Source organism: Pyrus communis, chromosome 7, assembly GCF_041283825.1.
Source record: "Pyrus communis isolate YQ-2024b chromosome 7, ASM4128382v1, whole genome shotgun sequence".
NCBI lineage: Eukaryota > Viridiplantae > Streptophyta > Magnoliopsida > Rosales > Rosaceae > Pyrus > Pyrus communis.
In genome coordinates, this window is record NC_142571.1 from 24,391,354 (window position 1) to 24,414,768 (window position 23,415).

At 38.7% G+C, this 23,415-nt stretch overlaps 1 protein-coding gene and 2 pseudogenes across 2 annotated transcripts; all 3 read left to right on the forward strand.

Annotated features, from left to right (window-relative positions):
- The first annotated feature begins 5,212 nt into the window (after positions 1 to 5,212).
- LOC137734432 (heat shock cognate 70 kDa protein-like) lies at positions 5,213 to 6,664 on the forward strand (annotated as a pseudogene).
- A 6,695-nt stretch (positions 6,665 to 13,359) lies between these two features.
- On the forward strand, positions 13,360 to 15,321 carry LOC137734434 (heat shock cognate 70 kDa protein-like; annotated as a pseudogene).
- A 4,624-nt stretch (positions 15,322 to 19,945) lies between these two features.
- On the forward strand, positions 19,946 to 22,977 carry LOC137734858 (very-long-chain enoyl-CoA reductase-like). 2 transcript variants are annotated; one of them, XM_088696644.1, is made up of 4 exons: positions 19,946 to 20,163; positions 20,431 to 20,470; positions 21,402 to 22,156; positions 22,694 to 22,977. In XM_088696644.1, the coding sequence occupies exons 3-4, from the start codon at positions 21,878 to 21,880 to the stop codon at positions 22,760 to 22,762; spliced, it is 348 nt and encodes a 115-aa protein (XP_088552770.1). In that variant the 5' UTR covers positions 19,946 to 20,163; positions 20,431 to 20,470; positions 21,402 to 21,877; the 3' UTR covers positions 22,763 to 22,977. The 2 variants fall into 2 exon arrangements, with proteins under 2 accessions (XP_088552770.1, XP_088552771.1); XM_088696645.1 differs by lacking the exon at positions 22,694 to 22,977 and having other exon boundaries at positions 21,402 to 21,882.
- The last annotated feature ends 438 nt before the right edge of the window (positions 22,978 to 23,415 follow it).

The window sequence follows — 23,415 nt, forward strand, 5'->3', positions numbered from 1 at the left end:
GGGTAGCATAATAACATTTTTCATTAAACCAAGTCAGTCAGTGTGTTGTTTTGGATATACGACCTATTGTATCTGCTTATTTTTTATTTTTTGAAAAATAGCTGTTTCTTTTAATTAGTAATTAATTTGCAGATGCAAAGCGGTTAATTGGTAGGAGATTCAGTGATACCACCGCACAAAGTAATATGAAACTCTGGCCCTTTAAAGTCACTGAAGGTCGTGGTGGCAAGCCCTTGATTGTGGTTACCCACGAGGGACAAGAAAAACAGTTTGCTGCCAAAGAAATCTCATCAATGGTTCTAACAAAGATGCGGGAGATTGCTGAGGCCTACCTCCACTCAACTGTGAAGATTGCGGTTATCACTGCCCCTGCTTACTACAATAATTCACAACGTCAGGCTACAAAAAATGCTGGCTTCATTTCTGGCCTAAAGGTGATGCGTCTCATCAACGAACCAACTGCTGCAGCAATTGCTTATTGATAGTGTTTTATAAAGTTGATGTTTTGTATGATCGTTTTGGAAGGATTTTAGGTTTTGAGAATGATCATGATTGCAAAGAAATTGAGAAGGGAATGTCGGCTATAATGTCTGCTATTGCAGCAGCTCATAGCACTCATAGGGTTTTAGGTGTGCACAGTCAGCCCTTATCTCCATTGGAGCTAGCTGACAAAAGCTTATCAACCCTGATGGTACAAAGCTAATCTTAGCCCTTCATTGGAGCTTTTAATCTAAGCCTTACACTTGTCAAAAACTATCACTAAAAACTAACTAGCCGTTACATGTTTAAAGAAACTAGCCGTTGGCTTTCTTAGTGTAGTTGCTGCATTCCTTCGCGATCAACCCAGAAATGGTTTAGCATCCAACACTCCCCTCTAAACTATTTCTGGTGTTGACTCCAAGCAAGCTTCTGAGGTACGTGAACCTTTCTTTTGGTAGTGCTTTTGTAAAGATATCTGCAATTTGGTCTTGAGTTCTGTAGTACAGTAATTTGATGACATTATCTTATAGTGCATCTCTGATAAAATGAAACTTCCTTTTGATGTGTGTAGTTTTCTGATGAAATACCGGATTCCTTGTCATTGTTATGGCTAATTATCACACATTAGCTTAGTTGGTTCAACCTGTAATTCCCCAAAATCTTTGAGAACAAATCTCAGCCAAATTGCTTGAGATGTTGCTTCTGCAACACTCACATACTCAACTTCGGCTGTTGATAGTGCAACACTTGTTGCTTGACTGAGGCCCACGAGAATACACCAAAGCCAAAGGTAAATACATACCCCGATGTGCTCCTCATGTCATCTTCATTGCCTCCCCAGTCACTATCACAGAAACCAACTAATATAGTTAACTGTCCTTTCTCATATTTGATCCCAAAATCAATTGTTCCTTACACATACCTGAGAACTTTTTTAGCAATTCTTAAATGTATTTTGGGAGAATTGTGCATGAATCTTGATAGTAGACTTGCAACATACTTGATGTCTCGTGTTGTTGCTGTGAGATATAGCAAGCTCCCAACAATTTTTCTGTAGAGACTTGCATCCACTGGTTCACTTCCATCTTCACTCTTGAGTTTTCCATTTGCAATGAAGATAGTGCTTATTGGGTTGCATGCCTTGAGACCAAACTTATCTAGCAGTGTCTGTGCATACTTCATCCAATGAATGAAAATGTAGTCTGATTTTTGGATCACCCTCATTCCAAGAAAGTGATGAAGTAACCCCAAGTCTGTCATCTCATATTTTCCCATCATTTCATTTCTAAATTCATCCACTATTCTCTTACTGTTTCCTGTAAAGATCACATCATCCACATAGATAGATACTATGAGTATATCAGACTTTTTTTCAACTTTGGTGTAGAATGTTGCTTCACTAAGGCTTTTCTTGAACCCACACTTAGTGAAATGTGAATCAATCTCACTATACCAGGCTCTTGGAGTCTGTTTGGAACCACAAAGTGTCTTCTTTAGTTGATACACCTTGCTCTTAGACCCTTTTACTTCAAAACCTTGTGGCTGGTCCACATAGACCTTTTCCTCTAACACACCGTTCAAGAAAGCAGACTTAACATTTAACTGTTGTAGTTACCAACCCTTCTGTGTAGCTAATGCAATTAGAGTTCTAATTGTATCCAGTCTTGCCATAGGTGCAAATGTCTCATTAAAGTCAATTCCAGGCTTTTGGCAGTAGGCTTTAGCCACCAATCTAGCCTTGTTCTTTTGCACAGATCTATCTAAGTTTAACTTGGTTTTATAGACCCATTTCACACCAATCACAGGTTTATCACTTGGCCTAGTAACTAGGGTTCAAGTTCCATTTTTCTCTATCATTGAGATTTCATCTTTCATTGCTATCTGCCATGCTTTGTCATTCTCAGCTTCTTCGAAGGTTTCTGGTTCAATGACATAGAAATTGCAAGTAAAATAGATTTCATCCAAGCTTCTCATCCTAATTTGTGTTAACCCTGAGCTTGAGTTTGAGCTTTGTTGCTCTCTCTGTTGGGATATTGAACCTACAATTGAGCTCTGTGAACTCTGAAAGGTTTGAAATGATGAGTTCTAAGAAAACTGCAAGTTTCCTTCTTCATATTCATGGTTTCCACCAACTCCATTTTGTACAGTTCTTTGCTCAGTGACACCAATTTGCAGTGATACTTTGTCTTGTTCCACTGCATTTGTTTCCCAATTCCACAATGTTTCTTCATAAAAAAATCACATCTCTTGAGAGATTGATCTTCTGAGTTATCAAGTTGTATAATCTATAGCCTTTTTCACTAGTTCCATATCCAACAAAGATGCACTTGTTGTTGGATTCTTGTAACTTATGTCTGAGTTGTGATGGCACAAGTACATAACACACAAAGCCAAAAACTCTCAAATGCTTGACTGCATGTTTTCTTCCACTTAACACTTCAAATGGAGTTTGTTTCTCTAAAGCCTTGGTGGGACATCTGTTCAAGAGATACATAGTAGCATTCACAGCTTCTCTCCAAAATGAATAAGGCATTTTCTTTTCATGTAACATGGACTTTGCCATCTCCATTATAGTTCTTTTCTTTCTCTCTACAATACCATTTTGTTGAGGAGTGTATGCCACTGTGAGTTGCCCTTCTAGACCCATTTCTTCACAGAAAGCATTGAATTCCACTAAGGTATACTCACCTCCCCTATTACTCCTTATTTTCTTGATTTGATGCCCACTTTGTAACTCCACCATTGCTTTAAACTTCTTGAAGATGTTAAAGACTTATGATTTGAATCTCATAAAATATACCCAACACATCCTTGAGTAGTCATAAATGAAAGTCAAAAAATACTAGTTCCTATTGATGGATGCATTTTTCATTGGACCAAACACATCAGTGTGAATTAGTTCTAGTGGTTTTGTAACTCTCCAGGCCTTCCCAATTTCAAAATTGTCCCTGTGTTGTTTCCCAAGTGCACAACCTTCACAAACTTCATTCATATCATCTAGTTGAGGCAAGCCTTGCACCATTTCATGTTTCTGCAGGTTTTTCAAACTTTGCACATTCAGGTGCCCAAACCTCTTGTGCCATAGTCTTCCTGAATCAATTGTGCTTGCTTCCTTACCACTTCTTCCAATCATTTCAGCAATAATGGAAAGGTTATGTTTTTCATCTCAACTTTCACAACTAGATTTGACAGAGTCATATCATCATATATCTCAACAACAGTATCTCCAAACAGAAAAAAGTAACCATGTTCCATCATCTGTCCAACACTGAGAAGGTTTTCATTTAGACCTGGTACCAACATGACTTCCTTAATGTGTCTTCTTCCCCTCTTGGTTTCTATGATGAGAGTGCCCTTGCCAATTGCTTCCATAATGTTGCCATTTCCCATCTTTACTTTTCCAATAAATGTAGTGTCAATGTCTGTCAACAGAGACTCATAGGCAGTCATGTGATTGCTGCACACACTGTCTATATACCAGACTTCATTGTCTTTTACAACACTGGCACTAAAAGCACAGAAGACATTTGTTTCCTCCTCCACTTGGTTTGCAATGTTCACTTGCTGAGTAGTATTTGATCTGCAATCCTTTTGCAAGTGACCAAATATGTTGCATTTGTGACATTTTGGTTTCCCCTTGAACCAACATTCACCAAAGTGTACCTTACCACAGTATTTGCATAATGGTTTGGACTTACCACCACCACTATTGTTTCCACTGTTGTATTTATGCTCCCTATTTGATTTTCCTTCCCACTTCTTGTTTTTTCCTTTCCAATCTTTCTTTGGTCTGTTTTGATGTTGATTAGAGTGACTAGAAGACCCTATTTAGTGACTGGAAAAAATTTTCAGTTACACCATCAGCATGTCTCTCGAGCCTTTGGTCAAAAGCTCTTAAAGAAGCCAACACATCTTGTACACTGAGGGTATCATTATCTATGGTTTCTTCTATCACACTCGCAATAGAGTCATAAGGCTTAGTTAAACTAATTAAGAGCTTTTGCACAATTCTTTCATTTGGCAGATCTCCAAAGTTTTCATTTGAGTCACAACATCAAACAGCCTAGAAAAATAGTCTTTAAGTGGTTCATCTTCTCTCATGCTTGTATATTCAAAATCACGTCTAAGAGACTGAAGTTTTACTTTCCTTACCTTCACATCTCCTCTGTATTCTTGTTGCAAAGCATCCCAAGCAACCTTGGCAGTTTCTTCATTTGCTATCCTGGGAAATATGAAGTCTGAGATAGCCCCTTGAATGATTCACAACGCTCTAGCATCATTCATCATATTCTCCCTCAGCGTAGCTATCTGTTTCTCTGTGATATCCTCTTCTAGAGCATCAATCTCCATCTCTGGTAGTTCATATCCATTTTGAACCATTTCCCAAAGATCATACGACTTGAAGATGGTTGTCATTCGAATCCTCCAGTGGTCGTAGTTTTCTCCATCAAAGATCAGAGCTTTGAGGTCACCACCCCCAAATCCTTTCATCTTCGACTCGTATTGACACTTAGGGTTTCAGCCTTTACCTGAGCAACCCCAAAAACAGATTCCACAAGCACCCAGATTTCAGTGATCAAGAACTAAGCTCTGAGGCCATGATAGTATTTTATAATGATGATGATTGCACAGAAATTGAGAAGGGAATGTTTTGTATGTTTGTTTTGGAAAGATTTTAGGTTTTGAGAATGATGATGATTGCACAGAAATTGAGAAGGGAATGTCGGCTATAATGTATGCTATTGCAGCAGCTCATAGCACTCATATTTATGACATCACTAGGTTTTTAGGTGTGCACAGTCAGCCCTTATCTCCATTGGAGCTAGCTGACAAAAGCTTACCAACCCTGATAGTATAGGCCCTTCATTGGAGCTTTTAAATCTAAGCATTACACTTGTAAAAAACTATCACTAAAAACTAACTAGCCGTTACATTTTTAAAGAAACTAGCCGTTGGCTTTCGTAGTGTAGTTGCTGCATTCCTTCTCAATCAACCCAGAAATGGTTTAGCATCCAGCACTTATGGCATTGACAAGAAGGACGGTTGGTACAGCAAGAGAAGTGTGATGATATTTGATTTGGGCGCTGGGACTTTAGATGTTTCGTTACTTACCATAGGGGATGATGAGCTTGAAGTGAAGGCCACTGCTGGAGACACTCGCCTTGGAGGTGAAGACATCAATAACAGAATGGTGAATTACCATGTTGAGGAGTTCAAGAGGAAACATGATATGGATGTTAGCGGAAACTCGAGAGCACTTAGGAGGTTAAGAAATGCTTGTGAGAAGGCAAAGAGGAGACGGTCATTTACTTCTACCACTGACATTGAAATTGATTGCTTAGATAACGGTACTGATTTCTCTACTACTATTACTCGTGCCAAGTTTGAAGAACTAAATAGGGATTTCTTCAACAAGTGTATGGAGCCTGTTGAGAAATGTTTGAAGGATGCTAGGCAGCGTCCATGATGTTGTTCTCGCTGGTGGCTCCTCTAGAATTCCAAAAATGCAGCAACTATTGTAGGAAATATTCAAGGGGAAGGAGCTGTGCAAGAGCATTATTCCAGATAAGGGTATAGCATATGGAGCAGCAGTTCAAGCTGCCGTCTTGAGTGGGAATGGGAATGGTAAGCTTAAAGACTTCACGCTCTTGGATGTTACCCCACTATCACTTGGAATTGAGAGTGAAAGACCCGGTACATCTGAATTATTCATGAATGTTGCAATTTCAAGAAACTCTATAGTTCCAGTCATGAAGAAAATTAAAGTAACTACCGCTTATGAGCAGTTTTCCCTGTATACAAGGGTGAAAGTAGCATAGCAAAAAACAATAACTTTTTGGGTAAGTTTACTCTCAATGAAATTCCTCCAGCTCCAAAACATATTCCTTCATTTGAAGTTTGTTTCAACATTTATGCCAATAGTGTGTGTAAATTGTGATCTGATGTGGCAGTTGCATTTCCAGCTCATATTGCTAGGATGTTTAGCTAAATTGGTTGTATGCTTATTTGTTTAAGTCTCATAGGTCTTAAGTAAGTAAGTAGACATGTATCTTCATCTTATAGGGTGTAAGATGGAAGGCTGGGATTATTGTAATTTGAATACTGTCAAAAGTGTGCAACGGTTAGAAGAGTGTGGATTTTCCATTCCTCTCTCAGATGAATGAAATGGTGAATGTGCGAAGAATATTCAGAGTCATATTATTTGTTCTCTCTCTCTCTCTCTCTCTCTACCATCATCTCTTCCATTTTCATACTGTAATTTCTTCTATTCTCTGAGGAAATCTGTGTAGTCATAGTTCACAGTTGCATAGCTAATTCGAACACTAACAAATAGTACCCTGACTGTCTCGGCCAAAGACAAGGCCACCGGCCAGAAGAAAGGGATTACAATTATGAGTGAGTTTTGAAGGAATTGAGAAGGTGAACTAAAGCCCTATATGGTCGGCTGGATCGGATTGGAGCATTAGTATTTGCTTAATAATTAATTAGAATTTAGTTGAATAATGGTGCGTTGGGTTTTTCTCTTTTGTTGAGTCTCTGCATTCCATTTTCAATACATTTGTTCATGCAAAGCTAGTTGAGCATTGGATTGAAGTTTTTTTTATTTTATGTTAAGTTGTTTCCAAAATTCAAAAGTTACATGTGTCTGCAATTGATAACAAAATGGTTTCAAGAATGGGGTGTGATATCCACACACACCTTTTTATTTCTCTCACATCGCTTATTAATTTCTAGTCTTTGATATTCTTCGATTCATTCGACCTGACAGCCGGAAGTTAAAAGAGTGAGAAATAAAAAAAGATATATAGATAGCACACTTCTTCAAGAATAAGGAAGAAAAAACAAATGGGCTCCCTTGTTCAAAAAGGCTCATTCTTTATGTCTCTTCAATCCAAAACCCAGACCATTACAGGGTGCAAAAACTGAGTTTGACAATTTTATAACCAAATTGGAGTTCGACTCCCATGGCGGGAGTACCCGATTTTGTGACTTATCATACCAGTCGCAACGCACAGAACCTAGCTACTCCATCTGAATAGCTCATTTCCACTTCCGAATCTTGGTATGTGTCACTAATAGAAAATAAACATATTAATTAATAATAAAAAACCACATCATATAATTTATTAAATGTGATCTAAAAAGTTAATATTTTAGCATTACCACAAGATAAAAATAAAAGACAGACAAATATTAAGTTTTAGGGTATTACCTTTGATGTTTGTAGAAGAGAAATGTTAAGGAGGGCTCTCTCAAATGTGAAACTCTCCATGAATTTTTTGCCACTTAATGTTTTTGCACAATGTTTTATAATGTTGACATAAAAATTAACGTTAAACTATGATGTAATAGAAAGTTCATATAGAATCTCACTTTGTAAGAGTTTTCCTTAGCATTTCTAGCTTGTAGAATTCATAAAGCTCTACGGCAGCCAGGTAGCTTGTAGAATTCATAAAGCTCTACGGCAGCCAGCCAGCCAGGTATATTTGTTGGTATTGAAAAAAAAATTTCTAACTCAATACCAAAATATGTGGGTGATAAGTTTACAAACTCTATCACACCTCTCACTTTCACTCTCAATAAAATTGGACTAACAAATGGAGAAGGGATAGGAAATAACAAGCTTCCACTAAAACACACTTTCTTGATATATGAAATAAAAGTCAGTTTACAAACTGATGAAAAAGACAGAAGCTTACAAGCTTATGAAGCTGAGAGAATACAATCAGAAAATGGGATTGGGATTTATTATCTAAAGCCTTACGAGAGGCTTCCTTAAATACTACACAACCTACACCTTTACACCATCAATTGACAGCACACAGACAGCAGCATATCTGCTGTCTTTAACACATGGGAACGTGAAAAATGAAGAGACCAAATGTATTCCAGGTTGTCTACATTCGGCTAGCACATGGCAGCACCATTCCAGGTTGTAATCACAACCTTTCAGCTAGCACATGGAGGAGACTTTGTTCTTTGTAGCTGGAAAGAAACAAACAGCTAGCAGCAACATTTTACAACCTGTTTTGATTTGAATTTCCAACACACCTCCTCAAATCAAAACGCCTTCATTCCTAGCATTTCACGCAGTAGCCGGAATGATTCAATTGGCAATGGCTTTGTGAAGATGTCTGCCACTTGTTCCTTGGTGTGACAGTAGACAAGTTCAATTGTCTTTTGCTTCACATGGTCCCTCAGAAAATGGAACCTGGTATCGATGTGCTTGCTCCTTCCATGTTGGACTGGATTCTTAGCAAGCTTGATGGCTGAAATGTTATCCACATGAATCAAGGTCGATTCTTCTTGTGAATGACACACTGATTTCAACAGATTCCTTAACCAAATTGCCTCACACACGGTTGAGGCTACAGCTACATACTCGGCTTCACATGATGACAAGGCAACGATTGGCTGCTTCTTTGAAGTCCACGAGAAAGCTGTTGAACCTAGAAAAAAGGCATAGCCAGTTGTGCTTTTCCCTTCATCTTGGTCAACTCCCCAATCACTATCCGAATAGCCATATAATTTTGTATCTTCACCAAAATTATAAAATAGACCAAAGTTTAGAGTACCTTTTATGTACCTTAGAATTCTCTTGACAGCAAGCCAATGAGACTCCCTTGGTGTTTCCATGTATCGACTTACAAGTCCAACACCATAAACTATGTCTGGTCTTGTGATTGTGAGGTACCTTAGGCTTCCAACGAGGCTTTTGTACACTGTTGAGTTTACAAACTCACCCTCTCCTCCTTTGGACAGCTTCAATCCAGTTGCGACTGGGGTATTGACAGTGTTGCACTTGTCCATATTGAACTTCTTCAATATGTCTCTCATGTACCTTTGTTGAGAGATGTAGATACCATCACTTTCTTGCTTCACTTTTATGCCAAGAAAGTATGACATTAATCCATTGTCAGTCATCTCGAACTCACTGAACATTGATTGCTTGAACTCATGGAACATTGCCTCATTGTTTCCTGTAAACAATAAATCATCTACATAGAGACAAATAATTAAGAACTCCCCTTTTTCACCATTCTTCATGTAAACTGAATGCTCGTATGGACATTTCTGAAATCCATTTTGGTGAAGGTAGTTGTCGATCCTTGAGTTCCAAGCTCGTGGTGCTTGCTTGAGGCCGTACAAAGCCTTCTTCAAACGATACACCTTATCTTCTTCTCCTTGTACTTGGAAGCCTTCCGGTTGTTCCACGTACACTTCTTCCTCAAGAACTCCATTAAGGAAGGCTGACTTGACATCTAGTTGATAAATTTTCCATTTATGATGAGCGGCAAGAGAGATTAGTAATCTTACCGTGTCAAGTCTTGCAACTGGAGCATAGACTTCATCATAGTCCACTCCATACTTCTGTTTGTAGCCCTTTGCTACAAGCCTTGATTTGTATCGATCCACACTCCCATCTGCAGTGCGTTTGATCTTGTAAACCCACTTGACACCAATAGCCTTCTGATTTGGTGGGAGTTTTGTCAGCTCCCAAGTGTCATTCTTCTCGATGGCATGGATCTCTTCTTCCATGGCTTTCTTCCAACAATTTTCTTCCACAGCTTCATTGAATGAGAGAGGCTCGTGGTCTGCATACAAGCAGAAAAAGTTGGTTTCTTCTTCTTCTTCTTGTCCATAAATCTCTGTGAGACTCCTTAACCTCACTGGAGTTGAGGAGCTGCTTTCCTCACTAAATGTAGGACCACTCCTTGCAATTCTGTGCACTGGAGTTGTTGTGATTGTTTGAGCAGGTTGTTGCTCAATCGGTGGTACAACTTCTGGTTCTTCAAAATCAATGGAGACGATCTTCTCTTTACTGACTTCTTTGTTGTTCCACTTCCATGTCTCTTCCTCACTGAAGATGACATCTCTACTAACCACTAGTTTGCCAGTTAGTGGGTTGTAGAGCTTGTATGCCTTGGACTCTTCACTATAGCCCACAAACACACACTTCTCACCTCTATCATCAAGTTTCCTCCTCTTAGCTTCTGGAACTTGAGCATATGCAACACACCCAAAAATTCTTAGGTGTGTAACATTCGGCTTGTATCCACTCCAAGCCTCTTGTGGTGTCATCCTCTTGACACTCTTTGTTGGACATCGATTCAACAAATAAATCGAACAAGCTACAGCTTCTGCCCATAACTCTTTTGGCAAATTCTTCTCCTTAAGCATGGACCTTGTCATGTCAAGGATGGTTCGATTCTTTCTTTCGGCTATCCCATTTTGCTGTGGGGTATAGGCAGCAGTAAGTTGATGCCTAATTCCTTGCTCCTTGCAGTATGCTTGGAAAGCATTGGAGGTGTACTCTCCACCTCTATCTGATCTCACAGCCACAAGCTTGTGGTTACTTTCAGCCTCTGTGAGTGCCTTGAACTCCTTGAAAATTTTTAGGGCTGCTGACTTCTCCTTGAGAAAATAGACCCAAGTCTTTCTACTGAAATCATCAATGAAGGTAATAAAATACCTATTACCTCCATAAGACATGGGATCCAATGGACCACATATATCTGTGTGCACCAACTGCAGTGGTGCCTTTGCTCTCCATATGTCACCAACAAGGAACGATAGTCGTGCTTGCTTGCCAAGCACACAACCTTCACATACTTGGCGTGTGGCTTCAATTTGGGGTAGACCACGAACCATTCCTCCACTTGACAGCAACTTTAGGCCATTGAAATGAAGATGGCCAAATCGAAGATGCCATTTCCATGACTCATCTTCCATTACACCGATGTTGCAGCTTCCAATCTTTGTGTTCAAATTCAACGGAAACATCCGGTTCTTTGACATTTGAACACATGCAATAAGCTTTCTCCTTGCATTCCTGAGAGTGAGAAGCATGTTCTCCATATGTATAATGTACCCTTTATGGAGCAGTTGACCAATGCTCAGAATGTTGCTCTTCATACCTGGTATGTAGTAGGTATCGGAGATGTATTCTTCTTTACCATCCTTCTGGATGATTTTGATCTTTCCTTTGCCTTCAACTGGCAACTTTGAGGAGTCACCAAGACTCACAGATCCATAAGGCCTATCTTTGAGTTCGGCAAAAAACTCCTTCTTTCCACACATGTGATTGCTTGCACCAGAGTCCAAATACCAAATATCTTGTTGGCTACTGGAATCATGGTGTGCTAGCAAGACTGTAAGTTCTTCATCAGTATTTCCACTTGATTCTGCCATGTTGACATGCTCACCTTTTTTATGTGAACATTCATTGGCATAATGTCCATATTGCTTGCAATTGTGACATTGGATATGCGCCTTTCCTCGAGTAGATCTCCACTCTTGAGACTGACCTCGATTTTGTGCATAGCCTCGACCTCTTCCTCGAGCTCGTCCTCGGCTACGGTTAGATGAACTCCCACGACGTGAGTTCCACTGCCCACGACCTCCATTTGGTTTGTCAATATTCAACTTTGACTCCAAAGCTTGCTCTAGCGTTGTGGGGTTTGCATTCTTCTGAATGCGTTGCTCGTGAACTAGGAGGGATCCTAGTAACTCCTCTGCGCTCATCACCTCCAAATCCTTGGATTCCTCAATGGCAGTCACCACATGCTCAAACTTAGATGTGAGTGACCGGAGTATCTTCTCCACAACTCGTACTTCATCGAGTCTCTCGCCATTTCTCCTCATCTGATTTACTATCACAATGAGCCTTGAGTGATAGTCGGAGATGCTCTCTCCTTCATTCATGTGAGCAGTTTCAAAATCTGCTCGAAGTGACTGTAATCTCACTTTCTTGACCCGATCTACTCCTTTGTAGATTGTACTGAGTGTGTCCCATACTTGCTTGCTCGTTGTTGCTTCTGCAACCTTTTCGAACGTTGAATCTTCTAATCCTTGATATAGAAGATACAACGCCTTTTGGTCCTTCTTTCGTAAGTCCCTGAGAGTGCTACTTTGTTCTGCAGTATATGCAGCTTCTTGCGTGGCAGTGGGTACAACATACCCACCACTGACAACTTCCCACAACTCTTGTGATCCAAACAAAGCTTTGAATTGGATACACCATCTTTCATAATTTTCTTTCTTCAATACGGGAACTTGGAGTTGCACTAGATTTGACGCCATAGCCGCTGCACTTGCCAGAAAGGTATTCTGGCTCTGATACCAATTGTTGGTATTGAAAAAAAATTTTCTAACTCAATACCAAAATATGTGGGTGATAAGTTTACAAACTCTATCACACCTCTCACTTTCACTCTCAATAAAATTGGACTAACAAATGGAGAAGGGATAGGAAATAACAAGCTTCCACTAAAACACACTTTCTTGATATATGAAATAAAAGTCAGTTTACAAACTGATGAAAAAGACAGAAGCTTACAAGCTTATGAAGCTGAGAGAATACAATCAGAAAATGGGATTGGGATTTATTATCTAAAGCCTTACGAGAGGCTTCCTTAAATACTACACAACCTACACCTTTACACCATCAATTGACAGCACACAGACAGCAGCATATCTGCTGTCTTTAACACATGGGAACGTGAAAAATGAAGAGACCAAATGTATTCCAGGTTGTCTACATTCGGCTAGCACATGGCAGCACCATTCCAGGTTGTAATCACAACCTTTCAGCTAGCACATGGAGGAGACTTTGTTCTTTGTAGCTGGAAAGAAACAAACAGCTAGCAGCAACATTTTACAACCTGTTTTGATTTGAATTTCCAACAATATTAACATTTCAAATGTGTGCGTTGTCATTAATGAATCTTAGGCATAGAAAAAAAACCTAACATAAATTCTGGAGACTCATTGCATTCCAAGGTGGTTTTAAAAAGTGATCATTGCATCCCCCAGCACTGCCCCTGGTTATAACGCCGACCTAACTAGTTATCTCTGTGACCATTCGTCTTCCTCTTCTTCTTCGAGTTTTTGGGCTGACAATGGCAGGAGAAGGCGGCCACGTAATTGGTATTGATCTCGGCACAACGTACTCGTGTGTGGCTGTTTGGCAGCACGATCATGTTGAAATCATAGTGAATGACCAGGGCAATAGAACCACTCCATTTCATGTTGCTTTCAATGATACTGAGACATTAGTAGGTGATGCAGCATTTAACCAGGTCATTCGAAACCCTGTCAATTCCATCTTTGGTAAGTTTAACTTTGCCTTATGCACATCAAGACAATATTTTTCCTTTTCCTCATGTTTATAATCAAATGCATATCTCCTGTAATTCGGTGGATGTTGTAATTGTTCAGTTTATATCCTGTTTCTTTTTTCCCACTACTTCCGTCGTCCGATCGCTATATATACTTACACACACACATTGTGTTCATTTATTCTAATTAATGGGATGGTTGTAATATGAATAATTGTAATGATGAAAAAGCCAGTGAAGTTTTAGTATATGCCATCACGAGTTTTCTTGTTTTATTCAGAAATTTGCAGTTTCTCTTCAAAGTTTCTTTGCTTTATTGTGTTTCTAATTGTGGCACCAATTTCAGATGCAAAGCGGTTAATTGGTAGGAGGTTCAGCGACCCTTCTGTTCAAAATGATTTGAAGCTCTGGCCCTTCAAGGTCACTGAAGGCGCTGATGATAAGCCAATCATTGTAGTTACTTATAAGGGAGAAGAGAAGCAGTTTTCTGCTGAAGAAATATCATCCATGGTTGTGGCAAAGATGCGAGAGACAGCTGAGGCCTTCCTTGGCTCAATAGTTAAGAGTGCAGTGATCACAGTCCCTGCTTACTTCAGTGACTCGCAGCGCCAATCTACCAAAAATGCAGCTATCACTGCTGGCCTACGGGTGATGCATATCATCAACGAACCAACTGCTGCAGCTATTGGTTATGGCATCGACAAGAAGGCCGGTTGGTACAGCAAGAGAAATGTGATGATGTTTGACTTTTGGTGGCGGTACTTTAGATGCGTCACTAGTTACCATTAGTTGTGGTGTGTTTGATGTGAAAGCTACTGCTGGAGATACTCACCTTGGAGGCGAAGACATAGATAACAAACTGGTGAATTATTGTGTTGAGCAATTCAAGAGGAAGAATAATTTAGACGTGACTGGAAACTCCAAAGCTCTTAGGAGGTTAAAAAATAGTTGTGAGAAGGCGAAGAGGAGACTTTCCTTTGCGTCTTCGATTGACATTGAAATTGACTGTTTGCATGAGGGTATTGATTTTTATACAACTATTACTCGCGCCAAATTTGAAGAACTCAATAGAGATTATTTTATCAAGTGTATGGAGCCGGTGAACAAGTGTTTGGAGGATGCTAAAATGGACGTTAGCAGCGTCCACGATGTTGTTCTTGTTGGTGGCTCTTCAAGAATTCCTAAGGTGCAAGAACTCTTACAAAATGTCTTCAAGGGCAAGGAATTGTGCAAAGGCATTAACCCGGATGAGGCTGTAGCTTACGGTGCTGCTGTTCAGGCTGCAGTTTTAAGTGGGAAGGGAAATGAGAAGCTTCAAGACCTCACTTTGTTGGATGTCACACCTCTATCACTCGGGGTGGAGACTGGGCGCGAACGCGACATGACTGTTGTGATTCCAAGAAACACTAAAATGCCCGTCAAGAAGAATTAGACTGTTACTACTCGCCATGACAACCAAGCAGTTGTTAGATTCGCCGTTTATGAGGGTGAGAATACAACGACTGTGAATAACTACTTTCTGGGTGATTTTAGGCTCAAAGATATTCCTTCAGCTCCAAGGGGTGTTCCTAAATTCAATATCATCTTTGATATTGATTCCAATGGGATTTTGAATGTATCTGCTGAAGACATGTTGACTGGGCAGACGAAGGGGATTACTCTCACCAATGACACAGCCTGTGAGGGAATTGAGAAGATAATGTAACATAGATCACGCCATGCTAAAGACTGAAACGGTAATTTTCTTTTACTTATGCCGGTCCTACTTTGTAATTCTTGTTGATAATTTGGTTATAATGTTTCAACTATTATGTTAGTTTTGAATTCGTGTTTCCACATGTTTCTCTTTGTTTAGAGAAATGAGTGCATGATGACATTTTTGGAGTGTCAAGAAAGAGCCGGTTGGTGATTTGAGATGTGAGTCAAAATCTTGTATATATTTCTATCTTGAACTAGGCACAAATTAGTCCTTTGTTGCTATGTGCCAGCAGGGTCATTCTGAACTTGTCGAGGAATTGTCAGAGTCATGTATGGAAATTGAATCAATGAGGGTTCTTCATCGTAATCTTTTCGTTTTAGTGCATTCAACTAATCATGTCATCAAATTCCAAAGACATGCTAGTTTTGGATGAAATGTGTAAAAGTAATGTCAGTATGTAAGTAGTTTTATATTTCATACAAACGATAGTGGGAGAAGGATGAATAGAACCTAGAACCTTAGGTGCAAGGATAAATGCTCTCAGTTGCTTGACCAACAATTAATCATTTTATAGTTCCGTTGATGCTACAATATTCATAATTTGAGACGATAAGCTTAATTTGTGTTGAGTTGTATTTAAGAGTAGAAATATTTTCTATTTGCTTTCTTGGTTGAGTAATGTCAAGAAGACCAATTTTTTAGACCAAATTTTCAAATTATATGATGTGTCACAAATAGAAAATAAGCACGTTAATAAACAAGTATCCAATCCTCAACTACTACATCATATAATTTATAAAATATAATTTTAATAGTTGATATCCTTAACATTATCATTCACTATTTGGTCCGTTGACATTACACAGTACCAAAAAAAATATCTAGAGACTGCATTTCCAATGAAAATTTATATCCAACTGCAAAAATTGTGTGAATGAATGCAAACACATTAATTCCTGGGAACAATAAATCTTCAAACTCCTGATACCATTTAGACTGTTTCCTCTTCCCCCACTTCTCTGATCAAGAACAAAAAAATGTGTTCTTTAACCTTTACAATCACTCAAGCAAGAAATTTTGATGAGCTTATAAGATCACTTGCTTACAACATAAAACCTTTGTGAGCTTATAACTAAACCGCTTCCACACAATTTTAGAAATTTACGTATGTAACAAAATTGGTGTTTGATGAGGCCGAGGATGAGGTGAATGAGAGGAAGGTTAAGAAGGCGAAAAATGGAAGTGGCGGTGATGCAAGGAGCTGGTCGTTGGAGGAGTTGATGAGGAAGGAGGAGAATAAGAAGGAAAGGATTAATAAGAAGGATTATTGGTTACGTGAGGGGATCGTTGTTAAAGTCATGACTCATGAGTAAAGCCTTGGCTGAGAAGGGTTACTATAAGCAAAAAAGGGTTGTGAGGAAAGTGATTGATAGGTTTGTTGGGGAGATTGAATGCTCGAAAGCAAGCATGTTTTGAGAGTTGACCAGGCAGAGCTTGAGACTGTGATTCCGACTGTTGGGTGCCTTGTGAAGATAGTCAATGGGGCTTACATAGGATCAAATGCAAAGTTGCTGGCAGTCGACAAAGATAACTTTTGCGCTAAGGTGCAGATAGAGAAGGGCGTGTACGATGGTAGAGTGCTTAAAGCTGTCCAGTATGAAGATATTTGTAAACTTGGCTAGTGAATTTGATAGAATACTTGGTTTTGTGAAGATTGAACCATATTGTCTATGATGATCATCTGCATTTTAGATTGTTGGAAAATATTAGTATTTAGGTTTAGTATACTGTTTGGTTTTTTTAGCTTAGCTCGTTAGAATAAGGGGTTTTTTTTTTGTTTTTTTTTGTGCCTATTATGTTAGTTTTTATATATATGATACTTTTCAACTCCATAGAATAATTATAGAATAACAAGTTCATCATAATGTAATCTCTTTATGTTATATAGTCGTTTCGGCTAATATGTAGTGTTTCTTTGTCTTTTAATGATATTTTTAGTTTTGTAATTTGTTTGTTCGTGTTATGCGTCTAATTTTCAAATTGATATTAGAGCAGGTTTGATCCCGCTATTTGATCATGAAAATTGTCCGTCGTTCATTGTAGTCCAAAAAAAAAAAGGAAAAAATAATTGTTGTTCAGTGTTATTTGTTTGTTCTTGTCCCGTACTCCAGCGTTTTCCCTGCACCCATGCAACCTGTTTGACGAACCTGCACCTGACCCGCATCCTGCACCGTTTCCTCATCTGGATCCATTTCTACCGTTGTGACCACCTACCTGCAGTTGAACCCACCGCATTGCACCTGCCCTGTCCCTCACGATATGACTTGATGAATCACCACAGACCCACCGCCATCCCTCTGAATCGGAACTCGTTGAAACCACCACTGCTTCTTGTTGGATAAAGACGAGATGACCCGTTTGAATCTGCACGACCTATTTGAAACCACAGCTGCACCCTCTTATCTTACTCGCCCCCATTTGACAACCCAACGCCTGCAATTTGGAACCGCAACTGCGATCTAGAGAAGACCACTGCGATCTGGAGAAGACCACAGGTAAAAGCCAAGGAAAAAGGAAGAAGAAAAAAACGAAGAAGGACGCAGAGAAAATGAAAAGTAATTGTACAAATACGTGGTAGTAGTATTTTTGTAAAATGAAGGAGAGAAAAATGAAAAAAAAAAAAAAAAAAAATTGGCCTTTTGTTTTATAGCTCACACGGTCAGGGCCCTCAGGGGAAACACAATTGGTTAAGCATTTTTGAGGCCCACACGGGTTGGTGGCCTATTTGGAAGTTTCCTGAAAATATCATTTGAGTGGTCAATGTTACTTGAGTGTTTAGATTGACCACTCAAGTGACGTTAACCTAATAATAGATTGGAATTGTTTATTGTTTGTTGATGTGCAGTTGAGATATAGGAATCTTGTCTGTTTCGTGATAGGGTCCATACTCCCATCTGTCTTCTGGAAACAGAATATGTCTTCCTAAATCTATTTGTCACCCGCCATTTGAGTCTATATCTATCTACCATATGTCTGAACTTGCCTGCTTGTTCGCTTGTAGCGGAGCCTGCCTATTTGTCTATCTATTCACGCAACAGAGCCTGAATGTATGTCTCACTAATGGAGTCTGCATCCACATTTACTTGTTGACAAACTTATGTTGTTTACCATCATGAGTTTGATGAGGAGTGTTGGAAAGTATTAGTATTTAGGTTTATGTTAATGTTTGCTTTTTTGGGCCTAACATGTTATAATTAGGGTTTCGTTTCCTTGTCTATAAGAGTTAGGTTAGTTTTCTATATATAATAATACTTTGTAACACTACAGAATAACAAGTATGTTACAATGTAGTGTCTTTGTGTTATATAACCATCTTGGTGAATTTGTAGTGTTTCTTTGTTTTCAATAATAATTCATGTTTTGTAATCCATTTGCTCATTCGCCTGTGTTACACGTACTTTGATTTTCAACTCAGATATGCTACCCTGTTTTATGGTATTGCTTCTCTCTCGTTGTATGTTTCCTGTTCATGTTGAGTACTAGGAAGCATTCCTTGAGAGTTTGGAGATCGTTTTTGCAATTTTAATCACTAACAGTTCTGGTTTATATAAGTTTGTCAATTTTAATCACTAACAGTTCTGGTTTATATAAGTTTGTCTACACACATAATAGCTTGATTGCGACAATCCTCTTGTCAATTGTCTATTCTTACTGCTTATATACATAACTAGTGTAATTACTCGTCGATATTATACGGAAATTTACACTGCATATAGCATTCGCATATGAAATTTTTTTACAGTACCTAGAAGAGACGAAGAAAAGTAGGAATTTCAATGCGATGTCTGTGATGATGTGCCTACTTTATAGTGACCAATCCATCGGACCAGACATTACTCCTTCTAAGCACACTGTTACATTACTCCTAATATAGACAAGCTGTGGATTGTCAAAGTACCAGTGTCAATGTCAATCCCCCGCTTGTCTATCCACAAACCCTAAGGAGTTCTTGTCTAGTATGCGGCACCCGTATAGGGCTGCAAAATTCGAAGAAGTGAGACCAGTGTGGGGTTGGGTGAGACTAAATACAGGCGATCTCATTCTTTTGTGAGGAGGATCAGATTGATGACGTCGTCCGTCAGTCGTACGTAATAGAGTGCATTTATGCTCACCCGGAATTATTTCATACCTAAATAACCATATAACAAATTATCATGAATTGAGTACTTTACTCAATAACTAAACAAATATACTTAACAATATGATATTATTCTGATTCATGATTTCTTTCATTTTAAGTAAGTAAACATGTTTAGATATTGATCATAAACAATAAAACAACACGGGTCAAAATTGGATAGGTTATTAAAAACATGGCCCACCATATAAAAACATGGGCCCATCATGGAAAATCCCTTCCAAACTTTTTCACATAGACTAGTCACTAGTGTACATATTTAGTAGGAGTTTGGGGTTTAGTGTTGTTCATCAGCCTTGGTAGTTTAGCTATCATAATTTCCTACCCCAACTACACGCCATTAATATTATACCATCCATCCGTTATCCCCCAAGCTAACTCTAACTCCCATACTCAAACAACATTTCACGTCGGTATTAAAGAGAAAGAGCCCATTTCCGGGTCTCACTCTCATTTCTCTTTCTTTCTTCCGAGTTCTGATTGATTCCCAACTCTCTGAAATTCGAATGGAAATTGCGTGAATTTGCTGAAAGAATTAAAAGGGTTTGCTGCTTGATCGATTTGCTCAAGTGGGTCGCTCTCACTTGCTCTCGACGATGAAGGTGACCGTAGTTTCGCGGAGTGGCCGAGAAGTTGTCAAGGGCGGCCTTGAGCTCCGTGATTCTGTATGCTTCTCTTTTTCCCGGAATTTTTCTTCTTTTTGATCTTATTTGTGATTCATCAAAATATCTGTTGCATTTCTGAGAAAACAAAGCAAATTATTTTCGAATAAGAAATTACTTGATTGCACTAGATGGGAAATTTTGAATTTGGGTTCTGTTCAGTTTAGTTAAAGATTCAAGTTTTGGATGAGAATTTTGAATTTGGGTTAGGTTCAGTTTAGTTAATTGTTAGCTTTTCTGAGTTTGTTGGTGTCACTGTTTGTGTTGCAGGCCACAGTAGCTGATCTGCAGGATGCAATCCATAAGCGAAGTAAGTGCTCTGATATACTTCTTTTTCTCTTGAACTTGTATAGCTGAATAAGTACAGTCTGTTGAGAATTGATAGTGTTTTTTCTGGTTGATTATCGTCTTTTAACGAAAACGATAAAATTGTTTGAGGGCTATATCTATAGCTTACAAATTGTGATTTGAAGGCTAGTTGCTCTGCATCATATTTGCTTAAGTTTAGGAATAGGGTTTTGCATATGCATCTTTAACTAGTTTTATTATTTTTTGTAGACGCAATCATGTAGTATTGTCTTTTCATGAGATAAATAAGTATTCCTCTTCTTATGAAAATATTACATTATCACGTAAAACAAACTATACGGTAACATCCTTTAATCTATTTGAGTTATAATGTATAGATGCTAATGTAAGAATTTAAAGTATGAAAGCTTGTGGAAAACTGAATTGAGGATCAATGAAAAGCTTGTGGAAAACTGAATTGTGGACCAATAAGATAGCTGCTTCACCTCAATATCCACACTTTAAATGCCTAAAAGAGAATGTACTAAACAAGAGTTATTTGTTTTGCAGTTATTTGAATATGTAGACTATCTGATATACGTCAAGATTAATATCATTGGAATTTGAAAGAAAATGAAGAATAAATTATGAAACTTTGGTGTGCAGTTCACTTTCTTTGTTTTAGAAATAGAACTATTTAAACCCGTAGGATCTTTTAGATTCGTTAGCAAGATCAGAACTTTGGTACCTGGCCTTAATTATTTGTTGTTTACATGTGTATTTTTCTTTGGTTATAGGCGGTTGGTTTATGTCATTGCTGATGCTTGGTCATCCTTAATCCTTATGTTCCTTGACCCATTACAAACTTCAAAAAGAAATTTGTGTTTCTATAGGTGGCTCTATTTATTGTAAGATTATTGTTTTTTAAGTGATTTCATGTCTTATGTCAACAGCCAAAAAGTTCTATCCTGCAAGACAGCGGCTTACTCTCCCCGTCCAACCAGGATCAAAGGAGAGGCCGGTTGTCCTTAGCTACAAGAAGAGTCTCCAAGATTACATCAGCGGAAACTCAGACAACCTAACTGTGGTGTTCAAGGACCTAGGTCCACAAGTGTCATACAGAACACTCTTCTTCTTTGAGTATTTGGGCCCCTTGATCCTTTACCCCATCTTTTACTACTTCCCTGTTTATGATTATTTGGGCTTCAAAGGAGACCGTGTCATCCATCCTGTCCAGACATATGCCCTATTCTACTGGTGCTTCCACTACTTCAAACGTATTATGGAAACATTTTTTGTACATCGCTTCAGCCATGCAACCTCGCCACTCTCTAATGTATTCCGGAATTGTGCTTACTATTAGAGCTTTGGTGCTTTCATAGCTTACTACCTGAATCACCCGCTTTACACCCCTGTTAGTGACCTCCAAATGAAGATTGGGTTTGGTATTGGGATAATATGTCAAATCTCAAACTTCTATTGCCATATCCTTTTGAGGAACCTGCGAAGCCCTGATGGGAATGGAGGATATCAGATCCCACGTGGTTTTCTGTTCAATATTGTGACATGTGCAAATTACACTACAGAGATCTATCAGTGGTTGGGCTTCAATATAGCAACACAGACAGTTGCTGGCTATATCTTTCTCATAGTTGCTGCTTCTATCATGACCAATTGGGCCCTTGCCAAGCACCGCCGTCTTAAGAAGGTAATCATATAAACTTTTGTGCTCTACAAATCAAAGTCTTTATTCTTACATGCATCCTTATTCTCTAATAAGGTTCTTGACGAAATATTTGTATCTCAGTGTGCGGATAATTGAGTTCTTAACTAAGGACTTCGTCTGAAGTCCTTGTTAGAGAACAACTCTATATATAGTTACATTACATACTTCTATGTGATAGTTTCATGTTTAGATTGTGTATCACTGCACGGATGGGTTAGTTTGCGTGCACGATTAATAAATGCTTCAGAAGCTGAACTTCGATGGGATGTGATATCAAGATTATCGGTTCTTATTATGTTAAATGAGTGCTTTACTTCGATTGGTTCAAAATTAGCTTTCGTGACAAACATACAATTGCCTGCCGCTTTTGTTCTATTTCTATTTTATAGGAATGTGGAAAAACCATATCCGATGGATGAGCATATTTAACATTTATAGGTTTTATTCATGGTGTCGGAATGTTGTGATACAAGTTTGTATCGAATATGAGTGCATTTAACACGATTTGTGCCATTGCAGATATTTGATGGGAAAGACGGAAGACCCAAGTACCCACGCCGATGGGTGATCCTACCTCCATTCCTGTAGAAGCCAATGACTCCTGGATTGCACCCACGCCGGATTGGTGATGGAACTTGAAGAAGTTAAAATCAGAGTCAATTTCAGACGATCTTAGCATTTCATTTGAAACGAAGGATTTGCTTGTCGATCTATGAAACATAGGTCATCTTGTTCTTCCCGTTTGAACTGTTTTGTAATTTGAACTTCTAGACCATCTATGACATTTCTCTATTTTTTTTTTTCTTAAATTCTTATTATATTAATCGTAATCAATAATTTCAGAAACAACTTGCACGAAAGCTCAAATCTTTTTCTCTGTAGATTATAGTAGCTTAGAATCTTGCTTCGGTCCACACTATAAGAACACATTTAAGAAGAACATGGCCTAGCTGGTGACAGTGAGGATTTGTATTCTGCCAACAACATTTGTGTGACTTTTAAGTGGATCGTCCTTGACATCTAAAATGTTGTTCATAGCCTTACCTTTTTACTCAATAATGTTTTTTATTGTTGCCCAACGTTACAGCTTTCTGAAATATTGTTCAAGTTGGCAAGCAAACCACATCGGTATGAAAAGCGTGAAGAGCATGAATGCAAGGAGAGTGATGATGAGTTACTTGTGCGCATTCCAAATCTATTCATTTGCCAGTATGGCATCACCAATGACGAATAGATTCCTT